Raw genomic sequence first — 17,774 nt, forward strand, 5'->3', positions numbered from 1 at the left:
CTTTTTATACGTTGAATCCCCAGTAACCTCGTCTAACAACTACCCACCAATTTCATGAATAAAAAGGGCATCATCTGCACATCAGCACATTCATCCCTTCTTCCTCCTTAACCTGGTAAGAACACAGAAGAGGAGTAAAAATGAGAAAACTGCAAGGATGGAAACAGGAGGAAACATGACTGAACGAGACTCCCAGTGACGTGTTGACAGTGGAAAGGAGACAGGGTGGGACCCAGCTGCCTCCACGGACGAGGAGGTGCCCGCTGGTGAGTGAGGGGACCGAGGACCTTGCAGAGTCTAGGCAGCAGCAAAGTGCAGGCAGCTGAGTTCGGGTTAGCCGGAAATGAACTGCGGTAGGAAGACCGAAGGGCCATGGTACAGAAATCTCCCACAAAGAAAGAGAATAAGAAATAAGGCCTGAGGCTTCAGCAGCATCTCCAGGAGTTTCCAGAACAAACCGAAAAAGGGGAGCGGAGCATCTGTGATCAGAAACCAAAAAATACTTTCCAGCTTGCGGGAACCCAAAGCACAGAATCGTGCACTTTTAGAACAACTCACGAGCAAAGGAAAACAAGGGAACAAATCAGAAACAGAACTGCAGCAGATGCCACTTGCAGAAGAACAGGGCAACGCCTTCCGATTCCGGATTTCCTTGCTAGGATCTCACCTCGCAGGCCAAACTGCCTCTGAGAGATCGTCTCAGGACAACTGCCCTCCCGTGCACCTGTTCCCAGAAGCTGCTGAGGAAGTGGCCCTCTGTAACAAGAAAGGCACGCGACACTGAAACGCGGGACCGGGAAAGGTGGGCTGCAGCCCGAGAGGGAAGCCAGTCCCAGCGATGACGTCTCCGTTGGCAGCCGTATGTGCGGAGAGGAAGACCGGCCCACGCTGAGACAGGCCCTGCGGGGCTGACCGAGGGGAGAACGGACTGGAGGACTTTCACAGGCTTATTTGGGAAGAATCGGTGATGCATGTATAAAACCAAGTTCAGCCCTGGCTGGCGTGGCTCAGTGGATTGAGTGCCGGCCTGCAAACCAAAGGGTCGCCGGTTTGATTCCCAGTCAGGGCACAGGCCTGGGTTGCGGGCCAGGTTCCCAGTTGGGGGTGTGCAAGAGGCATCCATTCATTGATGGATGTTTCCCTCCCTTTCTCTCCCTTCCCCTCTCTCTAAAATAAATAAATAAAATATTTTTAAAAAACCAAGTTCCCCCCAGGGCAGAATGTTCTGAGAACAGAAGTGTAAACGGCAGCCTGCCCAGCTCAGGAGGGGACACAGAAGTAGTCGCTGTGAGGCTGGTTTAACCCAAGAAGAGAAGCCGGGTGACGGGACAGCCGGAAAGGCAAACACCTTTGCCTGTTGAGCAGGACACGGCCAGAAGTCTGAAAATACTTCTCCCTTAGAGAGGCGAAACCCAGGTGCCGGGGAAACCAGAGGCCAGCGGCCTCCGGGACAGAAGGAGCCGGGAGCTGGCCTTCTTCTGCTGGGGACAGAGCAACCTTTGTACGCACGTCACCTCAATAACTCCTTGTTACTTAAAAATACGCACGTATGGAATTGAAAATTTAGGGGAAAATGCACTACTTGCGATCTCTTTTCCCCGGTTCTAACCTACTGGGCAGTACCAGCAGGTGACGTGACCCCAAGCTCTGAACTGGGGTGTTACCACATGCTGAATCGAGGCTGCTCCGCAGCTGCCAATGCTCTTCTGCCGGGGAGGGGACATCACACCCTCCGGGAGTTGGGGACAGTGAGGGACGCTCGTTTGTAAAACACCTTCAGTAGCTTGGGGACTTCTCAGGTGTACATTTCCACGCCTCGGGCACCTGGTCCCTGCTCTGTGCAGACGTCCAAGCACCACGCCTGGGACTCCTACGCTGCAGACGCTGGCCCCGTTAATCTCATGGAGTTTGAGGTTAAATCCCAACGCGCTGTCAGAACGCTCACAGCTTCCACAGTGAAGACTCAGCTCACAGCGGTGGCCGTGCAGTGCCTCAGAGGTTGGGGACTGGACCCCCAATGTCACATCGCTACGTGTTCCACCCGTTGTCTGGACTCCCTCCCTTCCCACCGAGTGCTCTGTACCTCAGACCCGTAACTGTTCCTCCTGTGAGAAAAGAGACGCCTTCAGTGTGAAAAGGTCTTTATTTAATAAAGAGCACAGGTCTTACAACAGGTGCAATTCATGTCATGGCCCGCGGAGGTCAAGGTCAGCAGTCCTGCCGGCTGGGCCCGCCTCCTGCCAGCTGGGCTGAACGGCCTTAAGTAAGCAGCTGTAAGGTCTAAGGTAGAACTCCCTTTGTTGATCTGAGTGACAAAATTAAAATCATTAGGTTCCATTTACAATGATAAACAGCAGCTTTTCCAGAACAAATAGCTCCCAAAATTGTACCCAACTTGTTTGTCTAAGATTTTAAATACCTTGTAATATCTCATTAAATCAATGTATGATAACCACACCACATTTCATCTTAGCTAATTGTTTATCATGAAATGCCATATTTTTGCTCTCTTCATAAATAGAAACCATTACAAACATTTTATTCATAGTTCATTGATATGTACAAAGATTCAATAATCAGAACTCACCATCTGCAATACTTTACATTAAATTATAAGTAATATAACCCCTGCTACAAAAGCTATCTACGTTGACCCAAGATAAAAACTGTCTACCAATTTTAAATACATTAAAAATTACAAAAAGAAAAAAGGGAAATTAGAAAGTAGTCTTTAAATGCTGAAAATCTAGAAGAATTCTCCAACATCTGCTCTCTTATCACGACACTTGCTTCGAGCTTTGGTCCGAGCTTTGAAGGCCGCGGAGTTATACAGATGCTGAAACGAAGGAAAAGTTTACTTTTATTTTTTGGTTTTTCAATTACAGTTGTCCCCTTTTCCCCTAATTTCTCTCCCCCACCCACCCCACCCCCTCTCCCACAATCATATCCCTCCCCATTGTCCGTGTCCAGGAGTCATTTATACACGTTCCTTGACTAAACCCTTCCCTCACTTATCCCCCTTCTCTCCCTCCCCCTCCCCCCTATTGACTGCTATTCTGCTCTTTGTTCTATTTAGTTCCTTTGTTTGTGTTGCTCTTTAGTTTCCTGTATTGGGTGATATCATATGGTATTTGTCTTTCCTTGCCTGGCTTATTTCACTAAGCATAATTCTCTCTAGTTCCACCCATGTTGTCGCAAATGGCAGGAGTTCCTTCTTTCTCTCTGCTGCATGGTATTCCATCGTGTAAATGTACCACCGTTTTTTGATCCTCACAAAACTTTTTAAAAACATAAATAAAAACCACAAAGGAGAGAAATGAACCCATTCAACCCCATAAATATTTTACATGTTTATAGAACAGACACACAAAGAAGAACAAGGGGGAAATTAACAGATATAATAATTAACGGCTATTCATGTTAAGAAAATTTCAGTAAAAAAAAGTGCATCAGCACTGAATTTGATCTATGAAAAGTTAAATCATGAACTAATGCAAAAAAATATTCCGACCATGTTGTCAATAACAAAAATCCACCAAGTTCTATTTTAATACCAATTAAACCAAAATGAATCTACTCCTCGGTTAGGAGAATAGGCTCCGAGCCCCCCACTGGTCACGCAGCCGAGCGTCCCCACCTCCAGACGTGATTCTGGGCCTGAGCCCTGAAGCACTGAAGCCCCAGACACAGCTGAGCACGGCCACCTGCTTTGGGGCATTCGGGTCTGTTGAAAACAGAATAAAACCCACCCTTTCAAAACGAGAGATCTTCATCGTTTTAAGCGCCGCAGCATCCAGCATCACCGGGGGTCCAAGTTCAAATACATTGCGAAGGAATTCATTTGACTTTGGTAAAGGAAAAAGGCGGTGAGACTCAGCATCGGACATCCGCGTTTTTGCCCCCACACAGAAACCCGACGCGCGGAAGCTATGAGGAGGGTGCGGACAGGAACCGGGGTCACTGCTCTCCGTTTCTCCTTTGGGGACCCCCGACGCCAATGCCCCGCATCCCAGCACGTCAGCAGTGCCCCCCAGGTGACAGGACGCAGACCACGAGGGCAGTGCCATCTGTACCGGATTTCACCTTCGAGAGCCAGCTCACTGCTCTGCGTCACGCCCACGCCTTCGGTACGTAGGCTCCCTGTTCCCCTCCCTCCTGAGCCCGTGGGGGCCGATGCCCTCCCGCGCCCGCCCGCGCCCGCCCGCGCCCTCCCGGCGCCGGCGGAGGGCCCGCGCTCACCTGCAGGTGGTACTGCACGCCCGAGCCCAGGACCTCCTTGAACGCGTCGTAGGTGTGCTTCTTGACCCAGCAATCGATATACATGCGCTCAGGACCAAACTTAACCGTCTCTGTCGGGAAATCCCGCTCCTGGCCAACAGGAAAACCGGATTATAAGGGGAAATAAAAAGCGAAAGGAGCGACAGAAACGCAGCTTCCAAGCGGAGGCCGACGTGCGGGGACAGGAGAGCCGCATGGGTCCCACCGACAGCGTCCGAGGCGCGGCAGCCGAGCGGCGCCCCATCCGCGCGCGCAGGGTTTCTTAGTTGGAAGAGGCTCGCGGGCGGAGCGCAGTGTGGAGAAGCCGTAAGGGCAAAACCACGTCGCGGTGCAGGTTTTTACGTTTCAACAGCACCCCACACACGTGAAGGAAAGGCAAGTGTGTGCACGGGCCTGGGACGGAGGGGTGGCGGGGGCCTCGGGCCATCAGAGAGACGCCCCGCCTGCCAGGGGTCGGACCGAGGGGTGGCCGCGTCTGGGACGGAAGCGGCGGTCGGGGGCTCAGCGGACAGCCCCAGCAGAGGGCCGGGCCTGAGGGTGGGCTTACTGGGAGGCAGAGGTGACACCAACCAAGCCTGGCTGTCAGACCCGGAGCAGGGTGAAGGGTGACCAGGAGACAGTGTCTCAAGTGTGACCGCGGGAGGACCCAAGCGCAGCGCAACCAAAGGCCGCTGGACACGCACAGCCGAGGGTTTTCCAAGAGGACGGGGAGTCACCCTGAAGTTCAGAGCCCCCCCACCCCCAGTGAGGAGTCATGGACACGGAGGAGGAACCGGGAAGAAAAGAGCCGGTTGCCACGGATCGCCCGGGACAGGGGGCAAACGGGACTCCAGAGTCCACGGAGTGCCTCTCGGGGGAGCGGGCTATCCCGGCGGGACAGAGCAGGGCCCTGGAGCACCACCGGTTCCGGGGCGCTGCTGCAGCTCCCAGACAAAACCAACCAAACCAGCGGGGGTCCCCCACTTAGAAAACGCCGAGACCCCAGCCTCGGCCTCCACTCGCTGCGCGCACCCTCAGGGCGCCTCTCCCCGCAGGCAGCTCCCTGGCCACCACAGACCTCTCCGCCCCTCGCTTCCTAACGCTCCTTCCTCCGTGGGTCGCACCTCCCACCGCCTGTCCCTGGCGTGGAAAACAAACCAGTCCTGCCACCCACTCTTCCCCTCCTGCCACACGGCAAGCCCAGCCTCCCCCGGCTTCGCCCCAGCTCTCCCCATGGCTTCAAGGCCACAGCGCGCCCCACCTGGCCTCCCTCCCGCGGGACCCGCTGCGGCGCCTGGCGCGGGGGACACGGCACAGAAGGCTCACCCTGCAGCTTTGCTACGTCACGGCCTCCCATGGTCTCTACTGCTCTGGCCTCATTCGTCCCTAAAAAGATGATTAAGATGGTTCTACTGCGTAAGGGCTCTCACGGGGCTGACATGAGTGAACCCTGGCTCAGGCACCAGGACGGGAACCGCGTGCTGATGCAGAGAAGGCACGCGCTCCGAGAGGCGTTTCTGGAGGAAGATGGGCGGGAGGCAGCAGCCCCCACACCTCCACCGGGCAGTCCCCCGGGCGGCTGCACCACCCCCACCACAAGGCGCGGCGAGAAGGCGGGGTCTACCGAGAAGGCGGGGTCTCAAAGACGGCAAAGGGCCAAGGCGCCTGGCAAGGCTCTGAGGCAGGGCCTTCTTCGGCAGATGCGCAGAAGCAGGGCTGTTGAACTGAAGCCGGGGAGGGGGCGGGAGAACCAGGAGGCAGAGAGAGGTCTCTGTGTGAAGCATGACTGAGGGGAGGCCCGGGGACCGGGACCCGCTGGTGTCGGGGTACACTGAGATTCCAGGCATCGTCCTCGGAGAAATCTATCACCCAGAGAGGGCGCATCATGACGGAAAATCTGAAGTGAGGTCTAGTTCAGAAAATCTAGGACATGTATCTTGAGTTTATAGTCACGAATTTGCTGAGTAACTAAACGACTCCCACATTTGGATCCGGGACCCCTCTGTAGCTGCAGGATTCAAGTATGGAATAGGGTAGCTACTCGGGAACAGGGCGCTTAATTTGGGGACACTACCCCACTACTCAGAAGAGAAACAGGGTCAATTCCTGGAAGGGATGTCTGCTCAAGTTAGGAATTCTGTTTTTGCTTTTTAGACTATGAAACCCAGAGTATACACATATAACCTGTCGCTATGAAGTACAGTATTCCCTCGCTTACCGCGGGTATCACGTTCCCGACCCCCTGCGAGGTGGGAACCTTACATGTATTCTACACTCTTAAACCTGCGTAACTTTAACAACATACGTGTACAGTACCGCAAAGTCCCGCGATATAGCAATAAATCCGTGATAAGTAATTAAATATATTTTTTAAAATCCCGCGATACAGTGAGGCTGCCACAAGTGACCCACGATAGAGGGACGACTGTATCAGTCAGCGAGGCGCCCAAGCTTAGACGGCAGAGGGTCTCGATGCCATTTCAGCCCCAGGCTTTCCCTCCTCAAACACAGGGGAAGCTGAGGAAAGGAGCCCGCCCAGCAGGCTCCACGGGAGAACCGTGGGAACAAGGCGGGCCTGCGCCTCTGGGTTTCTGACTCCCAGCCTCAACGCCAAATGCGTGTCAGGTTGAATGACGCTTCAGCGATGAACTTATGGAAAGGACTGCTCTTGAGAGCCACTAAGTACTTTCCCCTGACACGCACACGCACATGCACACGCACACACAGAGTCAAAGCCCTGGGTCCACGGCGGCGCTGCCGCACTCTGCAGTCGCCTTCCCCACGCGTTTGAACCCCGGGCAGCTCCCAGTCAGAGCACCGCCGGGTGGGCTGAAGCAGCTGGAGGACCACGCAGGGGTTCAGGCGTCAGGTGACGATGGTTCTGAGCGACCTTGTTAAATGCTGGGTGTTGGTGTTTCAGTTCGGGCACCCTAAGGGCACTGGGGGGCAGGCAGTGATGTACTACTCACCAAAGAAGCGCCCGGCACCGCACTAAGAACGTCCGTGCTAAGCCCCATTGTTTACACGACGGCCAAATACACCAAAGCGAAACACAGTTCTACCGCTATGACATCTTTTAACTTTTTAAACCTAATAGAAGAGCACCTTTACACATCAGACTTAAATTTTCCTATGTTGAGAAAATACGAGTCTTTGTTTCTGTTGTTAAAAACCCACTCAGTACTAAAATGAGAAAACTGTTTGGTCAAAGGGGAAGTTCAGTCAAGAAAAGGGCCCCACTGCCCGGTCAGGCCCGAGACTGAGCGCCCCGCGAGCCGCGGCGGGCCGGGGACTCACCTCCACCGCCCGCAGGACGTCTCTGAACACCGACCGCTGCTTCCGCTTGTCCACTTTGGCCCGGTGTTTGTTCCCGTCTGTGGCCAGAGCCCGAAGCATCTGAGTCAGAGACTCCATGTCCTCGTAAAGGAAGTCCTGGCGGGGAAAACACAGCTCTGTTGAGTGGGTGACTGGTCCCTTCCCCGGCCTCCCCTCGAGCCGACAGAGAGCAGGCCACCGTGGGAACGGCCCCAGCCCCGCACAGAGCAACGCGAAGTCCTCGCCCCCCCCCAGACACCCGTTACTGGCACCACAGAGTAATTACGTCAGCAAAGGCCCGGAAGGTCCCACGTCACACGCTCGCTGCAAGGACTCTGACTGAAATCTACCTGTGTGTCCATCACACGGGGCTTTCGCTGCTGAACACCCTACCACTCACTCCTTTCAAAAAGCCGGTTTCCTCCACAAAAATAGCAAACAAAACAATCAGTGCTATTGTAAAAGCCAGTTCATCTTTGTCCTTGACAAGGACTTAGGTGCCATGAAACCCTCCTGGCCACCTCATGTGACTTATTAAGCCAGAGGACATAGCATAGGTAGGTGGTCTTATGTACAACGTTCACACAAACCTACGCAAATCCAACACGCATCATTTAAATCGCATCATTAGTTCCCTCCTAAGATACATTCCAAGGGACACGCCCATTCCCAGCCAGCAGAGGAGTACAAGGTTGAACATGGGGCCCCTGGGGCCATGTCTGAGGTGAAGGGGCCTCTAACCAGCTCAGTAAAATGGAATCACTCGCTACACCCGAGTCCAGTCCCCCCCCACAGCCAGAGAACCGTTAGCCACCAACAGCATGGCGCCCTGCCTTTCACTCCTGCCTGCTGTCCTTCCAAAACAGGCGGGGGAGCCGGGGTGCTAGGAAGACACACTTCCCGGATACGAATTGTGGGAGTCCAAACATTTTAAAATCATCACCCAAGAATATGTTTATTAACTTGTTAAAAATATATGTTTGTTTATTTTAGAGAGAGGGGAAGGGAGGGAGGAAGAGAGGTAGAGAAACATCACTGTGTGGTTGCCTCTCACATGCCCTCAACTAGGGTCCAGTCCTGGCCTGCAACGCGGGCCTGTGCCCTGACTGGGAATCACACCAATGACCCTTTGGTTCAGAGGCCGGAATTCAATCCACTGAGCCACACCAGCCAGGGCTGTTCATTGATTTTTTTAGAGGGAGAGACACTGGTTGCCTCCCGTACACACCTGACCGGGGACTGAGCCCACAACGTTTTGGTGTACAGGACGACACTCCCGCCCACTGAGACACCCAGCAGGGCAAGCCTGAACGTTTTTTACACACAGGCCTAGGATGGAATACGAAGGACAAAGGCAACTCCCAGACATGTGGTAATCCTAGTTGAAATCATTCACTGTTAAATAAATTAATTGCAGAAGTTTCATTCCAGAAATACAGTCTTTCTCCTTAAATTAAAAAGCACTAGTAGGCAACCCAGGATTCACAACAGAGGTCACAATCGGGGTGACAAAATGTCCCGTCAGCCCGAGAGGAGGGGTTCCCCAGAACACCGGACGTCAGTGCTAAGCCTGGAACATTACCGCCAGGACGGTGGGTCGCCTGTCACAGACTCCAGGCCACCGAGAACCCGCTGTGCTACGGGCCCCCGTGAGCGGACGGGGCGGAGACTGCGAGCCCAGGTGACAGCCGAAAGGGGCACGTGGGCTTCCTACTCTGGCCTCAGAGTTAAACAACAGTGACTAAGCTCTCCGATCCCACACCTAAGCCGACTTAACGTATCACCGCCGTCCAACGTCCACTACAAGCACTCAGACACGTCCCACGTCTGAAAAATCCCCGCAGCCCCCGGACGCGCCAGACGCGGCGCTCCCCCTGGGCAGCAGAGCGCGCCCCGCGCTTCGCTTCTACTACACCAGCAGGACAGGTGACAAACCGCATCCCAACGCTGCGCTGCCAGCCCCGACTGGTCTGTCCCGAGAAGTGGCGGATCACTGCCGCCAAGAGGCAGGCGCCCACCACCAGGCCTGCGAGCGAACCAGGCGCCCGCGTTCCCATCCTGTCCTTCACTGCGAGGACGGTGAGGGAAGCGCGGCCCCCGGGGATCGCCGGACGCTTACGCTCTCCACTCCGCGGGCCAGCTCCAGCAGGAGCGCCAAGGACTGCCCGGCAGCTATCCGCAGGTTCACGTCGTCCGCAGACAGGAGGCTCGGCAGCTTGCGGAGATGCCTAGGGGACAGCGGACGTCACCAAGGGAACACACGCAAGGCGGCCGGGAAGCGCTTTGGCAAGTGCGAGGCTCGGGAGATACGCACATCTCGAGCTTCTTCTTCACCTCGCCGACGGGGCACACGGTGAGCAGCAGCGTCCAGGCGAGCAGCGAGCTGATGTGAAGCGCGGCGTGGGGGCTGCTGCCGACCACGCTCGGGTCCTGCTCCCTGACGTAGGACTTGGTGAAGACGCTTTCCAAACACTCCAGGGTCGCATACAGCTCCTAGCGCACAGGAGATGAAGTGAGGTAACCTCGCCGACAGACACGCAGGGTGACCGCGGTCACGGGCTTTCTACTCACGGTGATGTCATCCGTGGCGATGAAACAGCACACGCCAAAGCAGGTGGCACACTGCAAGCAGAAAAAAGGACACGCAGCCGTGAACGCCTGTCGTTTTCTCTTTAATGCGACACCTCCCCGCTGTCCTCATTCAACGTGAAAATGTCCTCAACGACACGACCGTGTCAGGCCCTGGAAGGAGACTCCAGGATCGGGAGCGGAGGGGAGGGGCGGGTCTCAGCCCAAACTCGGCGCCAGCTCCGAGCAGGGCCTGGGAAAGGTCCCTGCGTCCCGTTGGCCCGCCTCGCTCACCTGGCCGACCATTTCAAACCCAGTGCAGAGACTGAATGGAGTCTGGGCGTTTGAGATACAGAAAACCACTCTTCCTATTAAAAGCCTTCAACACATTAGGTTTGCTATAGATTTTTAAGCTTTAAAGTAATTTGTATTCATTTATTTTAATATAGAGTCTATTATAAAGACTTCTACAAAGAATTAGCTTCCAAAAAAGAAAGCAACCAGGGGCAGAAATGTCATAAAATTTAAATAGTCGCTCTCAAACTTTTCCCCCGAAGAAGCATTTCATTCATCCAGATTTCACTTGTGCTGGAGCATCTTAAAGGAGGCTGGGCGTCTACAACTGCCTTTGTGGGGGACAAGGGGCTGACGTCAGGCGCGTGACGACCCGACTGTCAGGGTGAAGCCCCCCAGTGACATGACTCGGACCACACCGCCACCCGGACAGGCTGCCCGCAGCAGGGCCCCTTCGGAACACGGCTCTGGTGAATCACACCCTGGGCAGCCGTGTTCGGGGGGCCTCACTGCTCCCCACGTGTCATCCCTACACCCCCGCACGCTGCTCCCAGGACCCCTGACGCGCCCGCCTTTCGTGTCCCCAGCCCCAGACACACCACCCAACTCAGCGACCTTAGACTTACGGCCTGCCTGGCCTGCACACCGGCGGCCCCGTCACAGATGATCTTCCTCAGGATCGGTCCCAGCGTCTTCAAAACCTCTTCGCTTTCGATCCCGGGGCCGAGCTGCACACACAGCACGGACGCCAAGGCCGCGGCCGCGCGCTGCTCATCGCTCTTCCCTGGAAGAGAAGCAGGGGCTGCGGTGACTCCCTGCCCGGAGACCAGCGCATGGAGGTCCCCTTCGGCACGCGTCCCAGCGCCGACGAAACCCATAACACGTGGTCTGCGCTCCAGGCTGTGACAGGAGCCATAGCCCAGCGTGATTGCAGACCTTGCAGGAGCCCTAGACCCCCACTTCCTAGCCACGTGACCTCCAACCCCCTCTTATGCTCAGCACAGATCTCCTCCTGGGGAAGGTGGAGCTCAGCACCTACCGTAGGGCAGCGCCGCGGCCATTCAGACACTGAGGCCGCCACGCGCCGTGACCTTCCACTCCCTCCTCCCACTCACAGACCAGCCCCGACTGAATGATGTCATCCAGCCAGGACTGACGTTCTAAATCAGTGCAAGGGACAATGAGCTAGGAAACTGTGATACCTTTCCGAGTTTAGAAAAATGAAGAACGGCTTTTAAAATGACACTTTTGTTGACTTCTGACGCAAACTTTCAAGCCTTGATTACACAGATGACAGTGACCATCACCTGCTCTAAGAAAGGCCACGATCGCCCCAATCCTTCCCGGCTTGGGGTAGTTTGCCACATAAACAAAACGCTTCTCGCAAGCCTGCCCTGAGCTCTCACCGGCAGAGTGTATTTGTGGACGGCTAGAATGCTGCCAGGCTGAGCCGGCCCCCCAGTGCCGCCGGCAAACGGCACCGCGAAGGTGGCCAGTCCCCGCCAGCTCTGCGCCTGGGGCTCAGACCTGCACGTTACCTTTCTTCAGGCAGCGTTCAATGCTATCCGTTAGCGTCATTCTTCTTTCCAGGATGAATTCATAAAGCATTTTCGAAGCCAGTGCATTCTTAATGCCTTCCAGAGCTGCCTGCCTGGTCTTCGCACTGTTTGAAACAAAACGCGAGAGAAAGAAGACCCGGTCGGAGTGTACCATCAATGACTTCTAAAAACTTAGCCTACTTCCCCTCAGTTTTCCATGTTTGTAGATCTTTCAATCTAATTGTCGTGAAGCACTAAACACTTTCCAATTATATCATTTCCATCTACAACGTACCTCACTACACGCAAGATCTTAAGCTGCTTTACATCACAGCATTTTTCTTTCTATAGCGTAATAACCACAACTTTAAATGACCACAGTGTTTCAGTCTCAATGTCCAAGACCTGTTCTCCTGTATCACGTGTGACATAAACACCTTCCATATTTAAAGGAAGCTCACACCTTTGACACCCAAAAGCCTAGAGATCTTGTTTGCACCTTCTGGGCTTTTCCATTCCATTTCTTTTAAGTCTGGTCCAGAGCTACTGGGAAGTAGAACAATCTAGCTTCTCACATGCGTAACACAATTCGTGAACAAGAGGCTTAAAGGGATGTTTCGTTGTCCTTCCTAGTTGAAGATTAACTTTTAATTCAACAAACCCATCTCAGCTATATAATCAAACACATTTCCGGGCTATTATGCTGGAATAATGACTAATCCAAGTCAATTAATCTAAATTCTATGGCACCTTTCTAGCCACATCAAAAGCCCAAAGAAATAAGAAACATTTAAACATCCCAAGTAAACAAATCAAGCCTTAAAAAACCACCTTGTAAGATCAGAGGACTGCAGGTCCCACAGGTAAGGTGGTGACGGGCCAGCCCAGAATGAGGAGCCTCTCCAGGACTCCCTACCTCTTGTCCAGGGTCAAGTCGATGAGTCCCTTCAGCTTGTACTCCAAGTCCTCTTGACTCCCCTCCTCCTCCAGGACGTCGGGCCCTACGGCAGACAGAAACCAACCTCGCTGCCGTGGACGCAGGCAGAGAGCAGACAGGGGACAGGACTGGGTACCCGGGCCCCGTGACGCCCCCACCCGCAGCGGCCTCTTCCTTAAAGCCGCAGACAGAGATGGGGAAGCCGTACCGTCGTCAGCAAAGCTGGAGGGGTCGCTGTAGCCGCTGCAGTGGCTCATGGTCTCGATCGATGCGTCCTCGTCGCTGAACGGCTGGACGGTCCGGTGCTGGCCGCCTGGGGGGGGGGGGGGCGGTCAAGGGCTGTGTGGCCAGCAATGCGAGTATTTACCTTGGGACGTTAGTATCTACTCGAGAGAAGTCCAGTCATGAAAACCCAAAACTTGTTTGAGAAATCAGATTGTATTATAAAAGAACACAAATATTTCTAAAAGAAGCCCGTCCGCCTAGTATGTGCCTCAGTGCGTCAACAACGCGCAATGTACGTGAACGTCAGAACTATATCAGTCACCCAGCGGGCGGCCCCGGCATACAAAAACTGGGGTGACGGGAGGAAAACCCACGTACAGACCACGGCCCCAGTCGTGAAGACAATGACAAGAGACCCGGAAATGGAGCAGGATGTCACAGGTCATCACAAGACGAGCACAACTATAGTCCCAGCAAGTGTGGCCGGTGAGTGGGTGAGTTTCCAGGTCACACAGGTCTCACGTGAAGGGAAATCTGAGGAGTTACCGGCGTCAGTCTTACAGGTAACTTGAGTTGAGAGAAAGAAGGCTTCCGATGGAGGTTTGGGCATTTGACACGGCACAAAAGGCTGTTGGGTCAATTACCTGGAGAAGGAAGCTCCTAACATATGCAAAGGATTAAAAAATCTCTGTGCTGTTACTAAAAAGTAACATCCCCCTTTATAAAGTAGAACCTGTCAACTTTGTCCACCTAACTAATAAATCCGTATTCTGAGCACTCATTTCTCATCACTGTTTTCTTGTAAGAGTTTCATTAAAAACAGGATTGCCCAGGCACGAACCACACACTGAGCAATGAGTTAAAAATTTTAAGTCCCAAATTCCACCCAAAAGTGACCGGAGTCACCTCTGATTTACCTCTGAGCCCAACTTTTCTTATCAGTCAAACCAAAGATGGCCCTGGCCAGCGTGGCTCAGTTGGTTGGAGCGCCATCCCGTAACAGAAGGGTTGCGGGTTTGGTTCCTGGTCAGGGCACATGCCTAGACTGTAGGTTCAGTCTCTGGTCTGGGTGCTCATGCAGGAGGCAGCCAATCGATGCTTCTCTCCCTCATCAATCTCTCTCTCTCTCTTTCTAAAAGCAATGAAAAAAAAAAAAGTCCTGGGGTGAGAATAAAAAAAATTTTAAAAAAATCAAAGATTGTCAAATATCACTGTCTCTATATTCAAGAAATTTGTGACATTTATTGAAGTATTTTTTACAAATCCTGTGAGTTTAATTCTGTTGCTGCTGGGTCATTTTAAAATGAGGGGGTTGCCTTTTTTAAAAAATCAAAACAGAGAAGCGATTTTTATATCAACAAAGGAATCAAAGAGCCTTCAGATTTGCTTGGTGTCCTAAAAGGAATACACCGTGCCAATCAAAGTAGTAAAGCATAAAAACAAGCAGTGAAGCCAAGGTCCCCAAACTTCTTAGAGTGCTTAGGACAAGAATAAATAAACAAAGCTCTATGACATCACACTCTATTCCTGGGTCTATCTTTATTTGTTTTCATGATCTGAAGTCATAGCAACAGTTGAGTCATCTGATTAACTCTGACCATACTAACATTTACTCACCAATCAATTTACAGTTTTTGTTTTTCATAGTCAGCCTATTTCTAAACTGTCAAGAAGAATCATCCTATGCAGGATTTGCTTGGTGCCCTTCTCTAAGTTTCAATGATTTCCCAACACTTAAAGGAGAGATTAAAAAAAAAAAAAAAAAAAAAAATCAAGAGAAAGATCCCTGGTCTGAATGCCTGATGTCTAAGTCAGGCTCATCCAGCAGATGATGCCAAGTGCCATTAATGCAATGACGCTCTACACACAGAGTCCTTATTTGTTACAGGACTGACTGACTTACTAACAAGGTTTCGTTCTTCCAAAAAATGCTCCCTTCCAATTAAGCGCTATTACAAGCACGCACACCTGTGTAAGAGATCGATCTTATTCGCTACCCTGCGCCCTCCACTGACTCAGAGCGCGGGGCACACAGAGAAGCCGCGCAAGGAACAGAAGGGGTGAGCTTTTGGTTGTACAGGGGAAAATCTTGTTGGAATCCCTTTTCTTCCAGATGTCATTTAAAAAGACCAATAAGGCAAGTGGCCTTAAGCACAAGTGTTGGACAAGTTTGCATCTCTTCTCAACTATCACTTATTCATTTACTTACTGAGTACTAAGCACATTCACATGGACGGAACCAAATTAAGGCAGACTTAGCAAGTCGCACTGCAAACTTCCACAGAGGCCCAAAGCACGTAGAATACAGTGGGAGAGTATAACCATTCCTACGGAAAACCACCGAAAAGGCGGCCACGAGACCGGCCAAAGCAGGGACGGGGTAAAAACGACAAGGTCGCCTCCCAGCGCGGCCGGAGGTCCCCGTGCCAAGGACCCACCGGGGAGCTGCAGAAGGGAACACAGGCTGTCTGGGACTCAGGGCGGCCGCTGGCAACGACATTACAATATGCAGATGCTCGAGCCTGCTGCTGCCGCCTTTCATCAGCAAAAGGGAAACCTCAGGAACAAAACCGGGAAGCGCCGCTCAGACGGAAGGCAGACGTTTGGGTCAGGGGCGCGGGCGAAGCTCAGAAGGGCGCCCAGGACCCCAGGGCAGCCAGAGGCCACAGCGAACTGTCCTGCACGTGTTCGCGATCAAGGATGACCGTCAGGCACGGCGAGCGCGTCCGCTCAACATGAAGGGCGAGCGAAGGAAAGGGAAGACCCCGAGTTTCTGACGACCCGCTGCGTCCGGTGCGGGGTGACAGCCTTCCGGGCCGCTGGAAGTCCCGCAGCGAAGCTCGGAGAACGCCAGTTCCCGGCCATCTGTAGCAGGAAAGCCGGGCGTCCTTCCCGATGGACGAAGGCGCAGCGCTCTGGGGACCCGCGCGGGGACCGCGGGACACATGCCGAACGACCAGAAACCTCCCGCGTGACGGCCCGAGGCTACTCCAACGCTGACCTTCGGAACCTCAGAACCGCTGGCGACCGGGGCGAGTTCAGCGTGGCGGCCCGCAGGGCTTTCTGCGCCACGTGCTTTCGCGGGGACCGTGTGAGTGCGGTCAGGCACCCCCCCATCCCGGAGAGGCCGTGACTTTGCAGCGAGGACACAACGGAACTTCACTTCGGGCCACTGCGACCCGAGCCGCCCGCCGCCTCCGACCCCGGGCCCGGAGCCGAGGACCGCCGCGCCGAGGAAAGCGCGGTTCCTGCCCCGCGGCGGGGGCCCGGGGTCTCGCAGGTGCCGGTCCGGGGTTGGGCGGCAGGGCGGGGGCGGGCACGCGGGGCGCGCGGGAGGGAAGCGCCAGGGGATGCCACGTGGGCGCCTCTGCGTCACCCCGCCACCGCGCGAGGCCCGGGTCGCGTGACACAAGAGCCTGCCCAGACCCGGCAAACGTCCGGCATTCCTGAGAACTCCATGTTGGGGCAGGCGGGTCCGGGCCGGCCCGTGACAGCACGGGCGCCACGCTGTGGCCCGGCCGGTCCTGGGTCGGGGAGCGCTCCAGAGCAGCCCCGGGCTCTGAGGACAGTCCCCTCCCGCCCAGGAACGCGACACGCCGACCCGATCTGCTCTCCGGCCCAAGGACCCGTCCGCCGCCTCCCCGCCCCCACCGCCGGTGCCCAAGAGTTCGGTTCGCATGCCAGGTCCAAATCGCGCGAGGTGCGGCCCCCAAGGCGCTCTGGGAGTGGTAGTTCCGCAGCCTGCCCAGGCGCCCTGCCGACGCACGCGTGGGGAGAGAGCGAGAACTACAACTCCCAGCCTGCCCCAGGGGGGAAAGACTCGCCAGACCGGCCGGCGACCGGGATACCGGCGGCGGGGCTCCCTCCTTACCTGCTGTCGCCGCCGTCGCTGCGGCTGCCCCTGCGCCGCCGCCAGCACTGCCTCCGCGGTGGGCAGTGTTCCGCTTCTTGTTCTTCGGCATCGTGGGACGCCCGGTGCCGCCTAGACTCGGAGCTTAGCGAGGATCAGCCGATGGAGCTGCACGTTCTACTCGTGCGTCTGTGCGGCGGGCGGCTGAGAGGCGAGGCTGCGGCTAACAACAGGGGCGAGAAGCGGCGTGGGTGAAGGTGGGCGCTGGCGGCTGCAGAAATCCCCGTGAAGAGCTGTGATCGGAAACGACACATGTTTCTCTCTAGCGCGGGAGCTAAGGCGGGGCGCTCGGGGCCACGGTGCCTTAAGTAGCAAGACCGCCGCCTGGTGTCACAGATGTGGGTGGGACTCGAACTCCACTCGCCAATCCCCGTGCGTCTCCCCACCGGAGTCCCTCTCGCGCGGCCGTGGGCGCGGACTACCAATCCCATGAGGCAGTTCTCCCAGCCGCAACCGGGAAGCGAGGCTTTCTTGCCGCACTGAACTCTGGGAGATGTAGTTCCGCCCGCGGGGCGTCCTCTCCTGGCTCCGCCCAGCGGGCTTTTCCGCGCCCTGGCTCCCTCCTCGTGCCCCCGCCCCTGCTTCCGGGCGGGGCCGGCTAGGAATGGTCTCGGAGCTGTCAAGGGTGATGAGCGATCGGGCGGGTCGGCCCGGGGACTACAGCCAGCGTGCGTGCGGAAGCTCTGCAATCGGCTGGCCCTTCCTTCTGCGGCCGCTCACCTTTTCCCGA

At 55.0% G+C, this 17,774-nt stretch overlaps 2 protein-coding genes across 2 annotated transcripts; both read right to left on the bottom strand.

Moving 5' to 3' along the window:
* Positions 1 to 2,487: 2,487 nt before the first annotated feature.
* IFRD1 (interferon related developmental regulator 1) lies at positions 2,488 to 17,171 on the bottom strand. Its single transcript, XM_090287010.1, has 12 exons — positions 17,006 to 17,171; positions 13,118 to 13,222; positions 12,889 to 12,973; positions 11,973 to 12,097; positions 11,061 to 11,218; positions 10,144 to 10,194; positions 9,887 to 10,065; positions 9,692 to 9,800; positions 7,555 to 7,689; positions 4,240 to 4,368; positions 3,750 to 3,845; positions 2,488 to 2,836 (listed from the first exon to the last, which is right to left on the bottom strand). The coding sequence occupies exons 1-12, from the start codon at positions 17,094 to 17,096 to the stop codon at positions 2,747 to 2,749; spliced, it is 1,353 nt and encodes a 450-aa protein (XP_090143136.1). The 5' UTR covers positions 17,097 to 17,171; the 3' UTR covers positions 2,488 to 2,746.
* LOC150001205 (uncharacterized) lies at positions 17,140 to 17,490 on the bottom strand. Its single transcript, XM_090287009.1, has one exon. It carries the CDS (start codon positions 17,473 to 17,475, stop codon positions 17,140 to 17,142), a length of 336 nt encoding a protein of 111 aa, XP_090143135.1. The 5' UTR covers positions 17,476 to 17,490.
* Between the last annotated feature and the right edge of the window lie 284 nt (positions 17,491 to 17,774).

The sequence above is a fragment of the Furipterus horrens genome, unplaced genomic scaffold, assembly GCF_987537825.1.
Source record: "Furipterus horrens unplaced genomic scaffold, mFurHor1.1.pri manual_scaffold_9, whole genome shotgun sequence".
In the NCBI taxonomy this organism is placed as follows: Eukaryota; Metazoa; Chordata; class Mammalia; order Chiroptera; family Furipteridae; genus Furipterus; species Furipterus horrens.

What these genes read in the sequence shown, in the direction of transcription:
- IFRD1 (XM_090287010.1), bottom strand. Translation starts at nt 17,096, where the DNA reads ATGCCGAAGAACAAGAAGCGGAACACTGCCCACCGCGGAGGCAGTGCT. An exon ending in GTGAAGAAGAAGCTCGAGAT is followed by an intron (nt 9,801 to 9,886) that starts GTGCGTATCTCC and finishes GCTGTCCCCTAG; the next exon opens with GCATCTCCGCAAGCTGCCGA. An exon ending in ACGTCCTGCGGGCGGTGGAG is followed by an intron (nt 4,369 to 7,554) that starts GTGAGTCCCCGG and finishes CCTGTTGGCCAG; the next exon opens with GAGCGGGATTTCCCGACAGA.
- LOC150001205 (XM_090287009.1), bottom strand. Translation starts at nt 17,475, where the DNA reads ATGGGATTGGTAGTCCGCGCCCACGGCCGCGCGAGAGGGACTCCGGTG.